The sequence below is a fragment of the Eufriesea mexicana genome, unplaced genomic scaffold (assembly GCF_001483705.2).
Source record: "Eufriesea mexicana isolate 0111107269 unplaced genomic scaffold, ASM148370v2 scaffold2087, whole genome shotgun sequence".
Lineage (NCBI taxonomy): Eukaryota > Metazoa > Arthropoda > Insecta > Hymenoptera > Apidae > Eufriesea > Eufriesea mexicana.
In genome coordinates, this window is record NW_016910162.1 from 1,933,271 (window position 1) to 1,956,065 (window position 22,795).

Consider the following 22,795-nt stretch of genomic DNA (forward strand, 5'->3'; position numbering starts at 1 on the left):
AAAAAAAAAAAAAAAAGATTTGCTCGATGTGCAGCTTCTTATCTATGTGTGTCTGCTTGTTTTCGCGGGATACCAGTGACAAATTGATTGGTATCCCGTAGAGTTGTGTACTTCTTTACCGTATCAGCAGAACCGCTGCCAGAATGTCGAAATTAGGTCTGGCACAAACACAAAACGAGTAAATATTTCTCAGAACTAGTTCATACATGGGAAATTTCGATAAAAAAATCTCTTTCTTTTCAATAAATATTTTCTAATAATTTCAAGTAATTTTGTTTGTGAATATATTTACTCGATGATAACACATTGAAACAATATTTACGTGAAGATATATAGAGCTGGGCAACCATTCTCTTAATATTTCGAATAATTATACTTTACTTTATAATGGAAACATTTTTTAACGATTTTCGACGCCGAAATTATAAAAGAATAGAGATTTATATGAAGAATGGTCAACCCAATTTTGTATAATACATACGGTATAACAAAAATGGTACTTTTTCAATACAACACAAAATTCTTTTTAATACAGACACATCTATACCTATCAGTGCCGACAGAATTACTGTAAATATTATGTCATTATTACATTGAATTAATAATGTAAATATTTGAACGTAAAACCGGATAATTTTGCCATTTACTGCAAAACTACTTACATCTATACATGTTTCACTTGTATAAAGTATTGTGATTAAATACTGTACTTTTCTTCTTTTTTTTTTTTTTAATTATGATTCTAAGAGCTATATCAAAGAACAATTTCGTACTGCGAGGTATAGAGGTTCCGAATAAAGGTTTGCGCAATTTTCGATTATTAAGTCTACTTGGTCGCGTGTTTTCCCGACAAATTCTTTCCGATAATGAGATTTTTAACGTGTCTCGATAAATCACGTCTACGCAATTGATTGTTTTATTAGCTCGCGAATGAACGATCTGCGGAGCCCGAAAGAACGACATTAACTTTCCTTAATGTTCGCTTTCCCCTTTACTCGTCCATGCTATTCGAATTCAATACCCCTTTAACAATTGCATATCTTCGATTCATCGAGCTTTCTCCAAGCTTCTATATTTTTACGGTTTTAAAGTACATTTTAAAGCCGTTACTAATTCCTGATCTGTATCATACTTTTGTAAATAGTGCGATGACTTGTAAATAGCAGTGTACAAATATCTGAGATTCAATGAATCGAAGATAATAGAGTCATTGGGAACACTAATCCTCTCATCATAACACGGTTATTTACATGTTATTGGCTTATATTCCTTCTCTCGATGTTAACAAAAGATATTGATATTAGCTTTGTGAATTAATTCCTTTTATGAATGTTATTCAATAGCCAAATGATCTTGCTATGATTTAAAAATTATCGATAGGGATTGTGAAGACAATCAAGAAGAGACAAGTGTTCATAAATGAGAGGATTGAGAATATCGAAAAAATTAAAGGACAGTGAAGACATCGAATATGTATATAAAAATAGACTGAATAAAAGAAAACGAAATTCTTTGTGTAAAATGCAAATTGGCTCCTTCGAAAGTAACAACGTGTCGTCCAAGTGCATTTTCGTCGGGAAACGCGTCGGTCTATTCCATCGTTGTATCAAATCTTATCTTTGACTGACAGTGTTCTTTTCGCACATCTCTGCGGTCCTGGAATGCTCGCTTATGAACAATGATTGAATGTGCTTTTCCTTTACCATAGAGAACACACAGGGCACAGAAATTTAGGCAGAGATATGAATTTCTGTAAATGCAGGTATTGATCACTTTCGTGTGTGCATCACGTGTACATAGTGCACTGAGATTCTTAATGTCACTTTGATAACACATTTTGATACAGGATAAACGGACGGAAATGTTGTCCTCGATGTATTTCTTTCGATTAAACACTAACCTGTTTTTTATTCTTTTCATGTAGACTCAATATCATAGACTTTTCCGTGTTCGTTGATTTTTTGTCCTTGTGCTGAAAATTATTTTCTCGATTACTATCATCGTCTTTAGCTATCGATAACTAACTTTACGAAACGTAAAAACGGTACCTCGTAATCGAATAATGTCATCGTATTCGTGACGTGAAAATATTAACGTTTCTTCTAGGTTCCTCGTTCGCACGACCAGTTTTTACTCATACAATCTTGCGCACTCGGTGTTCTGTGATTTTTACAAGTTGTTTTTGAGATATTAACGTCTCACAGTCAGATAACCTTTTTTCACGTTGTACATAATCGGCACGAATTTGTTCAGCAGTGGAACTACAAACTAGTGTAATTAATACAAGTACAAATATTTAAATGACATAAAGTTACACTACTGAACGATATAAAATGATAGGTACTACATTTTTGCATATTAAGCAATCAAAAGATGGATCGCGCCTGAACAATTATTGTTATTCATTATTAACAGAAAATTTGTTACCTGACAATGCTACTTAAAACTGTTATATTCATTAAACACTCAGTATTAATTTGTTACACTGGATTTCGCAATCCTATTATGTTTTACGCAGTTGGCTGCAATAGTACGATCTATTCTCTCTTTTCGAACCAATTATTTGCAGGTATTTCCTATACTTACATCTTATACAGCGAGAATCAAACGTTGATTACGCAATAAATGTCAGCTTCACTTAAAAGCTTGCAGTGAACCATCAATAAAATAAAAAAAGAAAAATATCGTGTGCAGTCGAAGAGATTATTGCAGGCAGCAGCGTGCCGCAACTCGTGATCCAATAATGAGTTCAGATTCATTCTTTCATCATTGGCGGTAACTTTCTGACAGATTTCGTGTCGATATGTTACAGGCAATGTCCGACAGCGCGCATTGAACCACCATCGTTGAACAAAGCCGCCGAAACTTTCGTCACACACACGAATTACCTGCTATTGTCGGACTTTGCTGAATCTTGTTCTCTTTTGCTGCATGTGTTTCGGTCGTTCAGTCGAAAAGAATCGAGCAAAATCCACGAAACTATCCTTGATCGGTTCGATCCTCCTGAAAGAACAAAAACAAAAAATTAAAGACAAAGACTAAAAAAAAGAAAAAAAAAAAAAAAACGAGAGGTTTAATAAAATTCTTCAAAATTGACACCCGACGAATTGGGTCCATGAAAGATTTACCAGTCTTTCCTGGCAACGTCCGACAACATAGAAACTCTGCAAGTTTTCGTAGCAACGAACAGCCACGAGAAAGGCAACGACAGAATGAAAACGTTGAAGTGCGAGAGATGAGAAAGAAAATGCGTGACGATGGACGATAATCCGGGATGTGAGACCGCGGTACTTGGACGTCGGACCTTGCCGTGCTCGATCCGAGAAAAGCGCGGAACGCTTTTTGATCGCACTTTTCAGAGATACGTTTTAATATCTTTTCTCACGTCGATCGTCTTTCCGTTTGTTTCTTCTATTATTCATCGTGTCATGCCGCTTGATGTCTTTTTTCTCCCTCGTCTGTGCCTTTCACTTCGAGACGCGTCCCTCCTTTCTTTCCGCTTTAGACGAGATTTTGCGATGCGCTAAGACTTTGGCCGTTCCTGAAACCGCAGCGTTATCGAACTTATTGACTTTAATTTTTTTCTTTTTTTTTAAATTCTTACCTTTTCATTTCAGTTGGCCGGAAAGTTTATTGATTTTTTGGCAGTAGTACTATAATAATGCTACAAATCAATGGTGCATTCAAAGTGAGAGCTGTAGCTAGAGTATACCCCTAACTAGACTGCTTCGTTGTTCGGTCGCTTGTTACCCACGTACCATTACACTGTATGATTATTGACGTATATTTTATTCCATTAGAAACGTGACACACCTGAAAGTTTAGTTTCGTGCACGTTATGCATACATTTCCATATGCGATCATATTTGCTGAGCTCTATTATTACCATCTATTGAGCGAAACTAATTGAATTTGTAGTGCATATATAGAGACATGTCGATGATAAACGTTCTCTAGCATTTTTTAAATTGCACTGATGTTGCATCACACCTTTTAGCATCGATTAGTTTAACACCCCTGTTCTTGTTTAGTCCCAATTGTCCAAGTGGAATTAATAATTTTCTTGTTGAAAATTGTGTACGTTGATCGATAATATTATATCCTGATCGTTGAACGTCGTTTTCGAGGTCCTAAATATCTCAACAGAAATATGCGAGTATTTATTAATTCTCGAAAGTCATTAAATACTACTTTACAGAGACAACATCAAATTTCTCCGCGATATTCTTCATAGACTAATTAGTATGTACTGATAAACAGTATGCAGGAAAAATTGTATTGACGCTCAATTTAACACTTAACAGGTGATCTAGGAAGTAAAAAATTGATATTTATAACTCTCGAAAAATAGGTGAATAATAGCAATCCTCGTGTAATAAGGGGTATTAAAAATTTGGTAGGTATACCATTGCGATTCGATGTTAATGAAAATCGGTTCTTCAAAACACTGCCTGTATATATAATTATCGTAACATATACATTAATAATAAGAATTAAATAATCGAATGTAGAGAATCATTGAACTATCGGGCAGTTGTAATTTTTATTGTCATATTTGGCATGACCTTTCAGCTCGTATTTTATTGTAATACGACACAATTCGACGTCCATTCTTATATCCAATAAAAATTTTCTTGTAACCGAATAAAATTAATTTTAAATCTAATTTCAAAGGGTTTATAATTCGATTGATTATTTCTTTACTGAACGAAACCTCGAAGTTGGTCCGTGTATAGTTCATTGATTAGGGCTGACTAATACAGTTAATTTTGGACTGACTTCGAGGAAGCTGCAATAAAAAGCAAAACTTTTGTAATATTAAAATAAATCAAAGGAATATAAAATAAAAGTGGGGGACGTCTTATATTGCTGTTCGAAAAAGTAACTATATCGACTTCGAGGTTTCCTTAAATGTTTTTCTTTTTTTTTGGTTTTATACTTTAATCTGAGATATTGTTTAATTTCTATGTTATTTTAGATTATGAATGAAGTTTATTGATTTCATGTCAGCCCTTTCAGCTTTAAATAATGTATTAATAGTTAACAAGGCACACGGTCAAATACAGTGAGTCTGAAAGTGTTCGAGGTTGTTCTTCTTTTCGCAAAGACATATACAGGACAGCAGGTTCGAGAAATGATTCGTTTCAAAAGTGTAGTTACGATCAGTTGATCTCGTGTAAGTAACGAAAAGCAATTGTGACGTCCGTCCACACACGATGTTAATTTCTTTTCACTACGATGCGTTTCACTGTCACTCGATATACGTACTTACCTCAATGAACACTTCATTACACCTTGTGTACCATCAAACATATGCTGACAAATTCGTAAATAGTGGTATTAAAAATTATTCAAAAAACAACATTATAAACAATCGTAAATAATAGGGGTAACCAATTACTTGTTTTGTTTTGCTTCAATTCTTCATAACCACACTTCTACTTCTTTATGAAAAAAGGAATTATCGTTGACTGTAATAGCTTCTTCTAAAATAAGAGATTAGCAATTAATAATTGTAATAAAATAACATATAATAGTAAAGAGTTTATTATATATATATATTATCAATTTGCCTCTCGGATTTCAGTGAAATTATAGTACAATGATACGTAACATGTATGCGATTAAAATACCCCCGTTTACATTCGTGATAAAAATTCTTGCCCGGAACGCGCTTAAAAGTTTCCCCAACGATTATAGAAACGTGCACGAGCAACGAATTGCATAATTACAATTGATTTCTAGAGAGATCAATTATCTATATCTATCTACCTATATATATATATATAATGTATATATGGGTATGGGTACGTTTGGCACCCGAGATTCGGTTCGAGTTCAGTCGGGGATATTCGGAAGAGGTCGGACAATGCGCAATATGCCCGGTAGATGAATATATAATTCTATGATCGAAAGAATGAATATTATTGATACCGAAAAGCGTTTAAGACTTCTATTTTCTAGTACAGTCTCACAGAGCTAATGAGTAGACATTCTAAATGTGTATATACTTATCTCGAGTCATGTTGGATACACTATGATAATAAACAAAACTAGTTTATTAGATCTACTGTTTTGATTATTTTCTTCGTATATTTTCATTGCTGCCGAAAATACATCTCTCTATTGAACCTATATACATATATTATTTTTATCATTTTAAGTACTTACATAAATATATTTTATACGGCTATATTTTATCGTTTATATTTGTTGAATAGTTAATTACTTACAGAGTCGTGTATATTACGAGTGTGATACGATTTATTTCAACCATAATTTCGACGAGAATGTTAAACGTTTAGAATATTTCGATACTTAGGATGTTAAACATCACGTGACAATATTTTCGGGTTCTCGGGAACCGAACGCTTCCGACATCTTCCGATTTGTTCCGAAGCTCAACTACTCGATATGCATCGAAGTATGCATTATTAGCGATATAATCAACTTCAGGCACGATTCCAAGTCGAATTTCGAGCATGTGATTGATTCAAGATTTCAATCATTCGTATGTGACATAATACTTTTTAGAAACTTGAATATCTATCATATTAGTCTACACGCACAGTATTAATATTATAAAGCAGTAATTTGCAAATAAGCAAACGCATTGAATTTATGGGTACGTATCTTAATTAAAGGTTAGAAAAATTTATTGTTCAAGAAAGTGTTACTTCTTAAACGTAGAAAACATTTAAAGAGGAAAATTTGTCTGTTTCTAGTATCTGTTACTTGTATACCACAATTTACGAAATAATTTACGCATCACGAACATCCTTTCTTTAACGAATTGACACATTCACCTTTTCACCTTTGGATACGAGAAATTTCTCTCTCTGGCTCCACGTGATCATACGTTGCCTCGTTTCGTGTTTTCGTTCAAGCCTTTGAAGCACTGTTATCGAAAGGTGCTCTATTTAGTTACAGAAATTGAAGATCTCGCTTATCACATGTATAATGAGACACGAGGATTACTCGCGCAATTACTGTATCCAATGATCGACTCTCGTTGCGAAAACTTTTATTCGAGATACAGTTGTTCGTTTAGAAACAAGGTAACTAATATCACACAGAAGTTTTCTTTCTTGAATGCGTGCTTCAAAGGATTAATTGTTCGCTCGTTCGTGAAGCGTTTGAATTATTCCGTATGAAAACGTTCTTTATGAAAGAAAATATTTATTAAGGTAAACAAATTTAATTAACAAAGAATATATTATTAATGGTTATGAAATATATTTCATATTATTAAAAATCATATGTTTTTAGAAAAAGAATATCGAGATAATTGAACTTAATAATGTCTATGATGAACATTTGAGCAATGACAGTGAATGGAATTTTTCTGTACATGCACGGTGGTAAGATAACAAAAAACGAAATAATTTGATCGCATCCGAGCGAAGCGAGCTGTGTGTTACGGAAAGTAAAATAGGAAATTGTGTGTGTGACATTGTAGGATGAAGAGAAAAAAGACAGCAGAAAATTCGAGAAAAATGATGAAATACCTAGCGAATTCGAGTGTTGCTTTTGTACTACGAAGGTATTTACGATCACTAACGTTCTTCCTTAGGCGGCACTACATACACCAATGGGCTGTCGAGAGAATTGGGACCAAGGGGACTAACTTTCTGTCTTTCACTCCTTTTTTTTCTTTTTTTTCTCTCTCTTTGAATCTCTGTTATGTTACGATCTCTTCTTGTTGCTTTGCCTTCGCCAGTGATGTCTAATCAATAGAGAACACATACTATCGCGCGAAATGGTGTATTCGTTTGTCCCCTGGCTTCTATTATCTGTACGCTACTACTTCCGTTCTACTATAGCCGATGCACGGTTTGTCCATATGTATAGTCCACTGGGTGTATGCACTGCCTCCCCTTTCACCTTCAACAGAGCACAACTTTTCCATTGACACGATACCAGTTCATTCAAAGCTTTAGACGCAACTGTAGTTCGTCCACTAATTTGACTTGCGTGTAAACTCGCAATTTTGTAGGTCAAGGCACGGGCATCGTCGTCGTAGTTCACATCAGGGCGAGATCACGCCATTAAACGAAACACGATGCCTTCGGCTCTGGCCGCACAACCACCCCTTTCACCTAATCCTAAATAGAATATTATAGTTTACCCTACGAGAAAGTTTATCCAGTTCATAGCAACTTTATAAGGGTAATAATCATTTCAAGTTAAGGAGCTCTTGGATTTTCCTTGTCACAATTAAATTGAAAACAGAAACTTTTTAACATGAATCGAGATTGACTCGAATATGAGGTATAAAGTATGATAGAATATCTTAATTTACCATACTATTTCTCATTGTTTTATCTTATTCATATTTCAATTAATACGTTACATACATGTCTCTCAAGAGACTTCAAATATAAATTTTATTTAAATCAATATACATATGATGTTCAAAATGATATATATCAAAACAATACATACTCTTGATTCAAAAATGTTAAAAACGCTTTTAGAAACAGTTTTAAATAATATCAAATGGTAATTTGTCTATTGTAGTGATATTTATTTTCTTTTGTAATACTTGCTTTGATATCTGTTTTAATTTCGTTTAATTTAAAAATATATGTATCTATACTAAAAAATTAAAATGGATATTCGACAAAAAATTAAGATTTCTAAAATCAGCTAGAGTAAAAATTACATTTTAAAACTTTGTTGATTTTTAATGTTAATCAAACAAAAAATGACCCCTATCGTTATTATTTTTCAATATTTTAATTTATATAACTGCTAGAGTTTATTTTATGAAATAATTAATATTTAAAATTGGTCTTTGATTTAATGATTTCTTTTTTTATGAATACTTTGCATCGAAATTTCTCTTATCATTTAGAAGTTCGTTACCTTCCTATCTGTGATACTGGATACACCAATCGTTGGGCATGTCATAAATACTAGGTATCTGCGAATTAAAGCTTCTTTCTTCCTATTTATTAAATACTTAATATTTCTTTACATTCTTTCTCCAATCAGCAACCATTATAAAAAAGTGAATTTAAAATGGAAATGTTACAAAAATGTTGAAGTATTTTTTTGAAACGGTTTAACTGTTTGGTAATTGTTTTTGCGATACTTACCAACAAGCTTCCTATGTGATTTTTGCACTAAATATATGAACTAATTTCTAATATATTTTACTAAAATTATCAATACTTAAATTTTTATTTACTGTTGTAACATAATTTTTTTTTAATAATATGTTCTATCCAATTATCATTGCAAGTGATTAATTCCCTATTTTATAACATATTGTATGAAAACGTTCTTGTTATAATTTGACGAAATCGCCTTTGAATTATTCGCACATGCCTACTACATGTATTTACTTAAACCGATATACTTTCTCTCTCTTTCTCTCTGATGGATAATTTCCTGCTTTCAAGTCTGAAACGGACGTCAAGTTCGCTCGCTAGATTCGTGCATGAATCACGCTGGCAATCGTTCGAGTAGACTAGAACGAAAGAGAATTTACTCGTGTTCAAGCAATTTGCTTGCAAGCTGTTAACGATTCGGACAAATGTCTTGACATGAAACACTGTTCCAACTGGAACACATTTCACTTCAAGTGCTTCCGTAACGAATATTCGCTACAATAGCCGAACTTTATTCGTTATTATGTATTCTTCACGTTTCAACGGTAATTTTATAAAGGAGTTAACGACATGATATACGACATATACAAAAGGTATTTCCACACTGCTTAATTGAGCTTTACATTTACATTCTTATAAAAGATTATATATGTTGTCTGAATTGAAATATGTATATTAAATTTTATACCATACAAAAACAGTATTGGAAATTATTGTTTGAATGAAATATTTAAAAAATGATTATTTAAATAATACATTATCTTATTTAACTGAATGTTATTTTAAAGTAATCATACATTCGATTATTTAACCAAAAATCTGATTTCCCCTAAATTATTTCATTATTTTATTATAAAATGAAATAATTTTTTACTTTTTACGTATTTTAGTCGAATAAATATATATCAATTATTGTATGTAATTACTCTATGTAGTATAGTAAGATACAGGTATTATCTATAATAATTACATATAAAGTTATATAATTAATTTTTATTATTTATGATTGAAATATATACAAAATATAGTACTTAAAGTATTTTTATAAATATTTGAATAATTAAAAAAATTACTTAAAAATTATTTATTTGATTTTAACATAAAGTAAAGTTAGCTTTCACTATGTGCAAATATTTCTTGTATATGTACTACATCAAATTAATCACACACCCGTTCATAAGTATTAAACTAATTAATTTCTAAAAAGTATTTTTAAAAGCTAGAGTAAATTGATGAATTAACAATTATGTGATGCCCCTAAAATTTTTTAATCTACATATATTTTACAGAAAAAATTTAAAATTTAAGATGCATTAAATAAGAAATTTCGAAAATTTTGTGTTAAATCTAAATTTAATTTAGAAAATAATTTACAGTGTGTAAGGAATCAAATAAACAAAATTTACTAACACGAATAGAAAATTTAAATTTATCAAGGAGCTATCAAGAGACTCATTTTCATACAAATAAGGAAAACATTTATTTTTATTATCCATAATTGGTAAGATTTTTTCTTTTATTTTGTTATATTAAACACATACGTTCTTCCTTGTAAAAAGTTTTAAATAAATAATAATTCTCAGAGTTTTAAATAATATGCTATTCATTTTTCAGGTATACCTAGATTTTCTATAAGTATCTTAATACTTATGAACAATGGTGTATATCGTCATGGTAAACGAATTTTCTATTTCGTTTCTTTATTTTATTCCAAGTTCTTTTAAAATTCTCTTCTCCTGAAAGCAGGACATTATTTCTTGGTGACGTTTATCTTATACGACGACTGAGTGTCTTAAGCGAACGACGTTGATTGACTTACTAATCCTTTTCATTAGCTCATTGGCTGCATAGCAAGAGACACGCACACAATAGACTTTCATTCACCTCATCATCGTATCGTGGCATGATCGAATAAAATGGTACATACGATCTGATTGATTAGTGAACGCCACGTAGGATCGTGTTTGTCGACGAGGTGCGCTTTTAGTTAACAAATTATCAATCACGATATCTTGCAATTGTTGCACGATGTTACTGACAGTTCGTTTCCTTCTTTCTCTTTCTCTATAGTTTCTCTTTTTTCCATTTTTTAACGAAAAATGAGGCTCGAGATACACGGACAAAAGAAAGTAATTTCAGGCGAAACAAATGCGACAGCTGCGACAACGACGAATGCGATTCTGCAGCTGCGATACTTGCTCACGTAGCACTATGAAATCTCGACGACCATGTTTTATTTGAACAACCGAAGTTTGCGCGACACAAAATCATGTTCGGAGTTTCGCAATATCTTCGATTTAATTTTCGATTATTATTCGATTATTGTTGCGCGAGCTGGTGGCCAAATAAAAGGCAATGCTCGAATTTCGTCGATAAATGATACTGTTACACATATACAATCGTCACTTTCCAATTTCCATAGCGTACAGTTTCCACTTCAAATTAACCACGTCTTTCCATTCTCTTTAATCACATTCAATATTCAATCTCTTTTACCAGATTCAAGGGGAACGCCTTCTCATTTCAGGACAAAAAATTTGAAACACGGAATGTACGCTTTCTACAAACAATGATCCGTATCTTGGATCGTTTGGACCTATTACACGATTTCAGACGAAATAGTTGAAGAATGGAAAACGCTAAATAAAAGGAAGGGGAAAGGTATCAAAGAAGTACATTCCCTTATTTCTTTTATATCTGTTAAGTAAGACGAAAATCTATAATTGGTTCTATAACGTGTAATGGGTTCAACAATACATGCTTGTTTCACTTTTCATCTTTTCAGCATGCCGTCTTTAGAAACAGAAATACTCAAAATAACAAGCACGATAACAGCATATACAGATTTTGCAATGATTCTGAATGTACATATTGCAATTTGTTGCATCCGGTAGGTCAGTTCTGGCAAGCTTGGGAATACAACTAACAAACAGCAACTGTTATTTTCCTTAAGTTACGCACCTTATTACAGGCTCACATGTATATATACATGTATATATATATACTGGATCGCATCAGGCGAGTATAATACGAAAAGTAGAAAGGTCACGTTAAATAGATTTCGATTATTTAGAGAGCACACAAATAAGTTTCTCCTTTTTCATTACTCTTAGAAAATACATATAGCACACGAAGAAACTACTTTTTCAATTAAACAGGCGCAACTTTCGTCGTTCGCCCCGGAGCCCGGAGCAACTTGTTCTTCTCTTATTGGACTCTGACGAACTTAAATTAGTTTTTTACAAGATAGAACATGGACTGGTAGAAGCAAAGAGAAACCGTGCGAAGGGCTATCGAGGTAATTTTGAAATATAAATATTGGGAAACATTATTAAAAAAGATAAAAGGGACACATAAATAGACAACGGAAGAAATATCATGGCATCGTTTCATTATTAATTTAAATAAATTAAAATTGATGTATCCAACGACTACAGGCCAGAAGCATTTCTCCATCTGTGTATTCATATATTGACGAAAGGTGCGCCGTTTTCTGTAAATTTTTAGGATCACACTGATGTTGAAGGCGACGCTTGGTTGCAGCGGTTCGTCTTCGACAAACCGAGACTTTTCACCTTGGTCGTGTTTCTAGGAATACAAAGAGTTCAGAGACGCGGAAAATATAATGCCACTGGCGACCAGCGACTTTCGTAACCCCATCTGCCAAGAGATGAAGTCGATGCGACCCGGCATGTCGATGGAACCAGCCGCGCACCAGCAGATCTTCGCTGCGGAGACGAAGGCGCTACCGGCACAACCGGTGGATGCCTCGAGCTATGGGAAAACGTACAACGAGCAAGGAAGCGTAGACAGCTCCGATACGTATGCCAGCTGTCAAACGCATCCGTCTCATTCGCAGGTATAGCATGGAATCGATAGACCGCGAGAATCTGGCAAATTGAATCCGTGAATTCAATCCCTTGAAATATCCGTGATGTGTCACGTTATTTCCCTTTTCACTTGTTCTTTCTCTTATTTGTTTCTCCGTAACATCATATTGATTAATACTTCTTTTCTTCCTGTATTTTTCTTCTTTTCCTCTATATTCTAAGTATCACTTGGTTTTGCTTAAATGTTTGCGCAAATTTAATGCATAGCGTATATTCTTATATTCATATTCTTGCGTACTGTCTTTTTCAACGGCGAGAACGAATACTAATTACCATAGGTTTCTTCTGCTGGTCAATCGGCGGATAACAATAAGGTATAACGCTATCATTTAATTCAAAGAATCTCCGAACGAGTTAGAGATTTTATTGTAGTGCAGTTAAATGCTGAAATTTGACGTAGAATATCTTTTCCGTGTAAGAATAGATATTAGAATTTTCAAATATACTTGTAAATAACATAGGTCAAGCTTGAAAAATAGAATTTACTTCGAATGGAAAAAAGATGTAGCTTAAGAATTTTCCTAAAATGCTCACAATGTAGAAAAAAACTTAACTAGTTTTGTAGAAACTTGTAATCGAGCTTTTGAAAGCGGAATGGCAATATAAATCTGCGAAAAATTCAGTTAAAAAAAGCAATTGGCCTGTGAATGCAGTTGGGTATTTAAAAGAAGAAAAGATAAAGCATAACTTCGAATTACACTTGTTTCGTTACTTTTACTTCTAATTTATTTGATAAATATATATTTATTAGCATGTTTAAATATCTGCTAGTATTTTATTGCACTTTTTGTATTTTATACAAGAATGATTTATGTTTATAATAATCTAAAAATTTAATATCTAAAACAATCTAAATTTATAATATTTATAAATGAATTGCATTCATTTATATAGAAATATTTCATAAACCTTGTATATAAATTCCTGGATTTAAAAGAAAGATAGTGACTTAATGCAATCTAACTCTTTTATACAGAATAGTTTAAATAATTAAAATATAAAAAAGATAACATATACAAGAAGACACTTGAAATTAATGTCTTGAATTCTACATAGTTTACTATATGAAGAAATACTTTAAAAAACATTCTATTTCTTCAAGGAAGATATGCAGTGCAATAATTATTTTTCTCTCATTAATTTTTTACATTGAACTATGAAGATTAATTTTACTTCTTTCTTTTTCTTTTTTAGAACACCCTATATAGTTTTTGATTCAAATTACAGACAATTCCTACTATAAATAATTTCATAATTATTATTTCTCAATTTACAATAAACTATCTAGCATTCACTTGTCATTCAACTTTTATAAAAAGTATAGAATGTTCTGTTAAAAACAAATACTGATTATAATATCTTATTTAGATAATACACCTAAAAGAATCAATTATAATAATACAAATATAACACAAACATCGAAATACCAATTTCAAATGTCTCAGCTTACATGTAGTACATACAAAGTTACAAACATTTAAAATGTATGCACTATTTCACAGGGTGATCTGACCGAAGAGGCTGACAGTAACCTTTATGTGAACCCTCTGGAAGCCGCGGAGAAATGTGGAAATAGAGTAAAGAAGTCTGCTTCCGGTGAAGTTGGACATAACGTCTCTGATGTCTCACCGAGTGTCGAATCATTAAAAGACGCTCGTCCCTTTACCGAGGGTAGCAAGGTTATCCTAAACGACACAGTGCCCAAGCATAGAAAAATTCGCATTCAGCAGGTATGCTCTTCGTTTTCTTCTTCAATCTCTTCTCAATTGTCCACCTTTGCACGCGTGTCTATGGAAAATATATTAAACGCTGTTTATCCAGTGAAAAATGTGGTACCGCTTTAATTGTGGGGAATTTTAAAAGAAATTCTTAATACTTTCACGTCCGAGCTATATCCTGTTATAATACCGCATGTATTCAACGTTGTTCCTTTATGAGCATCAATGCCTTTATGAACATTAAACTTTGTTGTCCACATCATCTTATACTTTCTTCTCCCATTTATCGAAATTGAGAAGAATATTTAAAAAATGAATTTTAAGAATACTGCAAAAGAAAAAGTATTATATACTGCAAAAATAGCGCTATGTTACTGGCGAACAATTTTAGGTTAGTATTCTGATCTGAACTACTCTTAAGATTATTCTTACGAATTCTTAAAACGATATTCGAAGAATAAATATTGATATTACTGCAAAAGAAGAAATATTATATCTTGCAGAAGTAGTGCTATATTGCTAACTAACAATTTAAGGTTAGAATTCCATTCTGAATTATTCTTGAGATTAATCTTCAGAATTTTTAAGGCAGAAGGATTATGTGTCTTTGAATCTAAATTATATGTTTAAAAATTACCCTCGACTAAGTATGCATGATGAATATTACATTTAATGTTCACTTTCTCTGTCGCTGTGTACGCCATCGAATTCTAAGTTTGGCCAATAAGGTGGTGTATGATTTTCAATACGGTAATAATTAAATGATTTTTGATACAAACACTTACAAGTCATCGATTTTGAAATAGTGATCGCATGATTTCTGTTATTATAGTTTTACTTATAAACTCCGTTAATATATCGCTTTTGTTATTTTTTTTACTTTGAATCACGTGACAGTTGACATAGAATATTTGAATTTTGTTTCTTTATAGTTTTTTTAAAGTACGTCACTTTAAAATATAGCATGTATTCTTTATAGTATGTGGGTTAAGTTAAGTATTACAAATTGTTTTCTTTGAAATCTTCGCAGATATCAATAACAATTTGTTTTAAATTAAATGAAACAGGAAGTCTAATCACTTTGTGTGAAATAAATTTTATATGAACTAAATAGTTCTGTGAAATAATATATTTAATATAGCTATGTCTAATACTCGTATACTAAATGTATTTATTTATATTAGCTTATATCATATATACATTAGAAACATTAAACTTTCCATCTGAGGTTAGATTTTGTACAGACAACGCATAATTACTCTATTCTGAATTACTATCATCATGCAACATTTATTAACGTAACTAACAATATGTTCCTTGATTATATTATTTTATTGCTAACTTTGTTGTACTGATTCAAATTTCTTAACTAAACTTCTTAACTAAAAACTAAACTAAAACTAAAAATTAAAAACTAAATTTCTTAACTAAGAAAGTAAATACGTTAATATATTGAAATTCTATTTTCTCGCAAAATTTGAGAAAACATTTACTAAAAATAAACAAGTTTATAGCTCCAAAAACAATTAATATTAATGCTATAATAAAAATAACAGTTAAAGCAATTTAAATACTAGACGTATTTCAAAGGGATATATTTTTGACTACTGTATATATTTTAATCGACTGCGTTAATTTAATATACCTTATTATAGTAAATAAAATAGGTTATTACATAATTTATTTCTTTGATAAAAAAGAATTCGTACAAATTAAAATTAGAAATTAAATTGACTCAAAATGTATTTTATTTCACACAAAGCATAGATTACACTTCTACATGCAATAGTATCTAATTTCATCCACTAGCTAGAGTTTAAATTGTTTCTTTTTATTCGGATTGTTTCGAAACTTTTTCCTCATTTTCCTGCTTGACTATGCTTTTAGTTGCTCCAGCATAACCGACGCGTTTAATTATTTCTTCTTCTTCTAACTTCATACTAAAACTTTATTTTCATTATAAATAAAACTTTATTATCTTTATTAATCATTACTAATAATTTTCTTCAAGGATCATGATTGTACATAATACTTAATTAAAATTTATTTTCAAAATTGTTTTATGAAAATCTAATTTAAATTTTTAACAAACGAAATTTCATTAATAATAAACATAATCGTGTCAAATGCACAAAATTTATATGAATTGTTATTTGTGATAAAATTAAAACAAAGTCAAAGTACTAGTTTACATGAAAAATTCACTCAAAGGAGATAATAAAACGCACGTGATTTCATATTATTAGGCGCCACTGTTCCCCCGCCCCAACTCTTTCAATATAACCTGTACTGCTGCGTTTGAAACAATTCTTGCCCTTGCACTTAGCGCAATGCCTGCGATAATAAGAAGGCGATGTTTATTGCACGAGCTCTGACAGCGTATCATCACTGCTTTTTTCAGTTTCACGAACCATCAAGATCGCAAACGGAGCACAGTTGAACGGATTGCCGAAGGCGATCGTACGTTACCGAATGCCCTAGTGCTTGTCAGAAGGGTCTGCACAAATTCACACGATATTGCACGTAGTAGCCGTGCCCAAAGAAAAGTCAGACAATACAGAGAGAGGTTCTTGTTTGGCCTACCAGATTAACCAGAGACATCGTTTATCTTGATTAAACAGGCCACAGTTGCAGCGTAACCGACTTGCCGTACTCTTTCAGTCGAAGAATGATACCGGTACTGTTGATTTTGCCACACGAATCACTAAAACGCTTCCATCACGCTCCTCTATTTGTTAATAATTAACTGCTTGTGTTCGCACCTTATCTTGTGCATCCACTAATGCACCTTTTGCATTTGAATCCAGATATATGATAGATTGTACGTGGCTTTTTTTCACTGTATACCACACATATTTAACAATTGTATAAATATTTCTTTGGAATCTCAAACTAATCACCCAGTGAAATTAGTTCACAAATGTACATTAAAAATAGGAAAAACAGCTGCTCGTGTTTTTGTACAGTTTTCAGTACATTGAAGTTGAAGCAAACTGATGTTCAGCAGTGTTGTTGATTTTTGGTAATTATGGTTATATAACCTTACATATCGCGTGCGCGTATATCGATCTTTTCACTGAAAGTTCAGATGAGTCATTTAAAGAGACAAAGAGGTAATGAAAAGTAGAAAAGAGACGACATATATATTGTACATATGTATATATATTAAAAGGAAAAGAATTTTTTGTGATAAAGTAGCAATATATGATAATAATTACAATGGACTGATAATGTTAAACTATGATATATATAACATCGAAGTTTTATTTAATCGTGTGACGTTTTCTATACACCTAATTCATTCAAATTTCCAAACAAAAATGGAAATCTATCATGTTGGCAACCGTCCAGATTTCGTTACTTCGATTTCTTAATGCAAAATCGAAGATAAACTCAGAATAATTTTTCTTATGGGTACTCATTTTTTTTAATCACCACAGAATCCTGTTCGTCGTTCGTTAATCTTTCCCCAACGAATATTTATCAAGGAAAGATGGAGATGTTTGTATAATACATATGTATTTGTACTAACGAATAATTAGTTAGCATAATGTCGCGTATTAGTTATCCGACGCGGCTGATTGCAGAGCGTAAGACCTCGCGCACAATTTATCAGCGACCAGGAAAGCATTGTGGCTCGTAGTATCACGAAAGAAGAGATCACAGAGAATAATTACTATGGAGGACTTCGAGGGGGCAAGCCATTTACGACGACCAATAGCAGTCTGGCCTCGGCTACAAGAATTATAAATCACCATTTGTTTGGCTCTGGCATTGGACCCAGACATTACACAGGTAAGCATTAAACTTCATTATCATTGTCTTATTTAGATGTTTTGTTAAATTGTGTTATTTAACATCATGTTTCTTTTGAAAGAAATATTTCCTTGCTTTTGTTCTAATTACTGGGTAATTTGTAATTATATTTTGATTATTAGGAAACATTAAAGACAGAAGCGAGATTTATTATTGTAATATGAGTTGTAATATACATAGAGAATTGTCAGGTGATGATAAGGTCTTTTTATAAGTGATATCATTTAAGAGATATGAATATTTTAATGTAACTTTTTTATTACATTATTGAGTACACTAAATATACATATTGAAAGGTGAGATTACTGGGAAGTATTAATATTGAAAGAACTGCAATATTTTTTAACTCTTTTTTAAAATCTTTTTTATTTTCAGGAACGAATTTTTAAATTGTCATTTGCATTTGTAAATAACTTAGTTTTCCCATATTTTTAAATCTTTGTATTTAGTTAACTAAAAAGGAAAGAAGAAAATGATTATATTGATTAAAAAATGGTTACTATAATATTTTGATTAAATGACATCTGATAATTTTTGTGAAAAAACATTTTTGTAACTATTATGATTAAAAACGGATTAATGACTTGAAATAATTAAAAAATTCAAGTATAATCAAATGAAATGTGAAGTAATAAAATTAATTTATTGCTTCTATATCTTACAAATATTTAAAAATATAATACCATATACATAAAAGAATTAATAATTCATTTCTTTGAAATTTCTTAAATGAAAATTGTAAAGTTAATTTAAAAATTGTTATTATATTTAAATAATTAAGAACAACCTTTAAAGTGGTTCATGTATTTTACGCTAATGTAAGAGTAAATAATTTAATATTTGCGTTTATGTTGAAATCAATAGCTACACAAGTATCAAGTTTGTATATGTTATTTACATATGTATATGTCTATAATTCTTGCAATGACTACACATTTTATTTTTTCACAACTAACATTGCCGGGTTCTTTTATATTACAGCTCATTAAATCTATTTAAATGAATATTAGTGATAAAATTAGTAATAAAATAATAAAGTAATATTAGTAATAAAATTATAGCACAAGCTCATTTTGAAAGAAAACATTTGTAATGTAGAATTTTTATCAAACACAAAGAAATCTGTACCCTGCTTGTATCACAATAAACAGATTTCTAAAGCATTTTACCTGGTAAATTCTATGAAAAGTTAATTATCTATTAAGGAGACGAAACATTATGGCCATTATTAATAAAATTTGTGAAATCGCTCAAGGTATACAAATAAAACAAAGAAGTAATAAAACAATATTGCTTGCTGAAATAAAAGATACACATTCCAATAAAATAGAAGAACTCTCCAATAAACCCACCAAAGACAAGAAATAATGAGCTATATACATTATTTTTTATTTAATTTTCATTCATAAAACCATGAATGCCAATGACGATCTCAAACTTTTCAATAATTTGTCAATAATCTTAATCCACGACATTGTACTTTACTCTTTTTAAAAGATTTTAATATATTATCCTATCAATTCTTTTTTCTATCTCACCCAACATTTGTGAAACGTATTCTGTACCCGTAACGTGTCCAGTGGCTTTAAAGATTATTCGAGTCGTGTCTACCTGTCGATTCACCCTTCTATTGATTTCCTTTATATTCTGGGTCAGCGCAATACTTGGAAGCACTGTATATGCAGGTCATCGAAGGCAAATTTCAGGAACGAACACCGAGAGCAAGCTTTCCCTGTCCGCTGATTCGATAGACAGCGAGGGCGTGCCTTTCATAGACAGGCACCGGGTCTCCAAGTCGATTCTGAAGAAATCTGAGAGCAGCAATAATTACTATAGCAACACCGGTGATTCGGATACGGAAAAATTAATCACCGACAACGCATCGACCATAAACATGTGCGATAATGATACGAGTACGTGCGACGTGTTCACCAACGTAAACGGAACGAGGAGGAAACAACCTGTTTCCCCATTGCTCTCCAGACAGGTTCTCGAGTCTATCTTCCGCACGAACAATAACGTCGAGAGGGAGAATGAAGTGGATCAAAGCGAAGAAAAGAACTGTGTTTCGAAGATGAGCAGATCGATATTCGACGAGGTCCTCGAAGGTACTTGTTTGCCCTTTTGTAGCCACTAGACAGCTAATAAGAGATCAATTACAAAGGAGATTGTGTACTACAAGTTCTATATTCACTTTCAGTTTCCTTCTTTTTTTTTCCTTTGAGCAACTGCCACGGTTACTATTTGAAAATTGAATATAAAAACATGCCGAGACTCGTTCTATTAATGAAAACAGCCATTGTAATTTAGCATTTGAAAGAAGATTTGGAATTTAAAATTGCATCAGAATGTCTCGAAGTATATTTTATTTGAAGGAGAATACTACAATTGAAATGAAATTTTTATGGATTTTGTAGGTTTTGTTTTTATTTTAAAATTGATTCATTATTCTTAAATAGAATATGGTATTTTCTGACGTGAAAAACGAAAAAAAATTATAGTTATACTTGAAGTAAAAAAAGTATTTTAAACATGTTATATTTCTTTGGAATATTTTTTTATCAATAGTAACTGTAATCGGTTAGTGATTATTACAATTGAAATTGCAAGATTCTTCCGTCATCTTTAAATCCATTAATTCCTTAACAAATGATATTCTTAACTCTGTCAAAAATAGAACCTAAATTATGTTTATTACATTTCAAAATGTTAAATTGTTAAAAAAAAATTACCTAAATATAATATAATATTATAATTATACTAATAAAAACTTTAATTTAAATACGATATAATATAATTATATTATTTAATATAATTGGAAATGTTTGAATAATTGCACTCTGATTATGATCAAAAGTAATATTTTAATTTTTGTATAGACTTTTAATTATATTTGAGAAAACACAAAACAATAAGTCAGAACATTGGAAAAGTGCTCATAATATCAACACAAGAAGTATCAATTAATTCGCATATTTATAAACTTCTGTAAATTTTTTATTAGCTAGATTCTCTCATTAAATGAATCTAATTCAAGTAAATCTTTACACTATCAAGATTCACTGATACTTCATCGCCAGACTCACTCAAGTGATACTGTAAACAACATGTCTTCCTACGCATACTTGGCTATTAATTGACTTTATTGTCAATATATGTCTAAATTTCCTTCACGAAATACCAAGTTGTTTTAGAAATCATTGTGTATTTTTATATGGTTTTATTGCTACAAAACGTGTAGAAAAGAATAAGGAAGAAAGGAAGGAAAAAGAAAAATTAGAAATTATTATAAGCAATTTTCAAATTGAGAATCAGCCAATTTGGATGTTAAAGAAATCTAAATTTGATTTATTTCATATTTTATTTCATCAAAATCTTCATCTTCATCTTCAAGATCTTTAAATTTATAAATAATTACTTGATTTGAATAATTTACTTTTTTGTTGACTTGAATAATTACTTTTAATAAATTTTTAGAAGAGAAACACGCTCAAGACGAGGCAATGACAGAGAACAAGAACAAAGAAGAACGAAAGAAATCAAGAGCGAAGATAGAAGAACCACTAAAGGACAGTCAGACAATGTTGATATGTTCCCTACGAGCGCCAAAAGCCAAAAAATTAAGCATCGAGGAAAAGCGAAAAGCCAAGACGAGCAGTCACAGTTGCAAAGGCACCGATACGAATTGTCTTCCTCAAGAACATCGTTTCTCGTCGTAGCGTAATTCTCCTTTGTGTAGCATGCTCCTTCTGTGTCGCGTATACATATGTATCATAGAAACGAAAATGAATCACTCTGCGATCATACCGCGTCAGTGTTTCTCCTTTAGAAACGCTATTAACTTCTATAATAATGTTCGCAGGGCCGTACGCTCGCATTTCAAATGCGGCGATATCATTGATGTATTAACTCGGCCTGTAGTGTAAATACGTCTAGAAAAGCGCGTAATAATTTTAAGAGAGTGATATACGTTCGATAATATTAAAATAGAGACTAATTCAAATAATGTATAACATGAATAAATACATATTTTCGAAAAAAAGAATTAAGAAAAGCAAAATATGAAACGTGTATACGCGTGAAGGATTATAATTACACTGAAAATAGTGTTCAAAGAAATAATACTGAAATAAGTTACTGAAGAGGATAGTACGTCAGTAACTGGAAACAAAAGAAAAACAAAAAAAGAACGTTAATCAAAGTTCAGAAAAACGATGAAAACTAGAGATACAAGAATAATACAAATAATAATGTT

General features: G+C 31.5%; 1 protein-coding gene and 1 long non-coding RNA gene across 6 annotated transcripts in view; one reads left to right on the plus strand and one right to left on the minus strand.

Moving 5' to 3' along the window:
• Positions 1–22,526, plus strand: part of Shab (Shaker cognate b) — a 46,330-nt gene extending 23,804 nt beyond the window's left edge. The window contains exons 6-11 of one of the 4 annotated variants that reach the window (XM_017902968.1): positions 7,460–7,543; positions 12,709–12,975; positions 14,509–14,736; positions 18,312–18,519; positions 20,226–20,648; positions 22,018–22,526. In XM_017902968.1, the coding sequence (XP_017758457.1) occupies positions 7,460–7,543; positions 12,709–12,975; positions 14,509–14,736; positions 18,312–18,519; positions 20,226–20,648; positions 22,018–22,259 (1,452 nt within the window). In that variant the 3' untranslated portion in view covers positions 22,260–22,526. Of the gene's footprint in view, positions 1–7,459; positions 7,544–12,708; positions 12,976–14,508; positions 14,737–18,311; positions 18,520–20,196; positions 20,649–22,017 lie in introns of those variants that run through there. The other 3 variants (XM_017902969.1, XM_017902971.1, XM_017902972.1) reach the window with 3 other exon arrangements.
• On the minus strand, positions 2,146–4,212 carry LOC108549550 (uncharacterized). Of its 2 annotated transcripts, none has more exons than XR_001890339.1 (3): positions 3,129–4,212; positions 2,889–3,003; positions 2,146–2,160 (listed from the first exon to the last, which is right to left on the minus strand). It is a non-coding gene; the product is annotated as an uncharacterized LOC108549550 (long non-coding RNA). The 2 variants fall into 2 exon arrangements; XR_001890340.1 differs by lacking the exon at positions 2,146–2,160 and having other exon boundaries at positions 2,858–3,003; positions 3,129–3,541; positions 3,605–4,212.
• Positions 22,527–22,795: the final 269 nt, after the last annotated feature.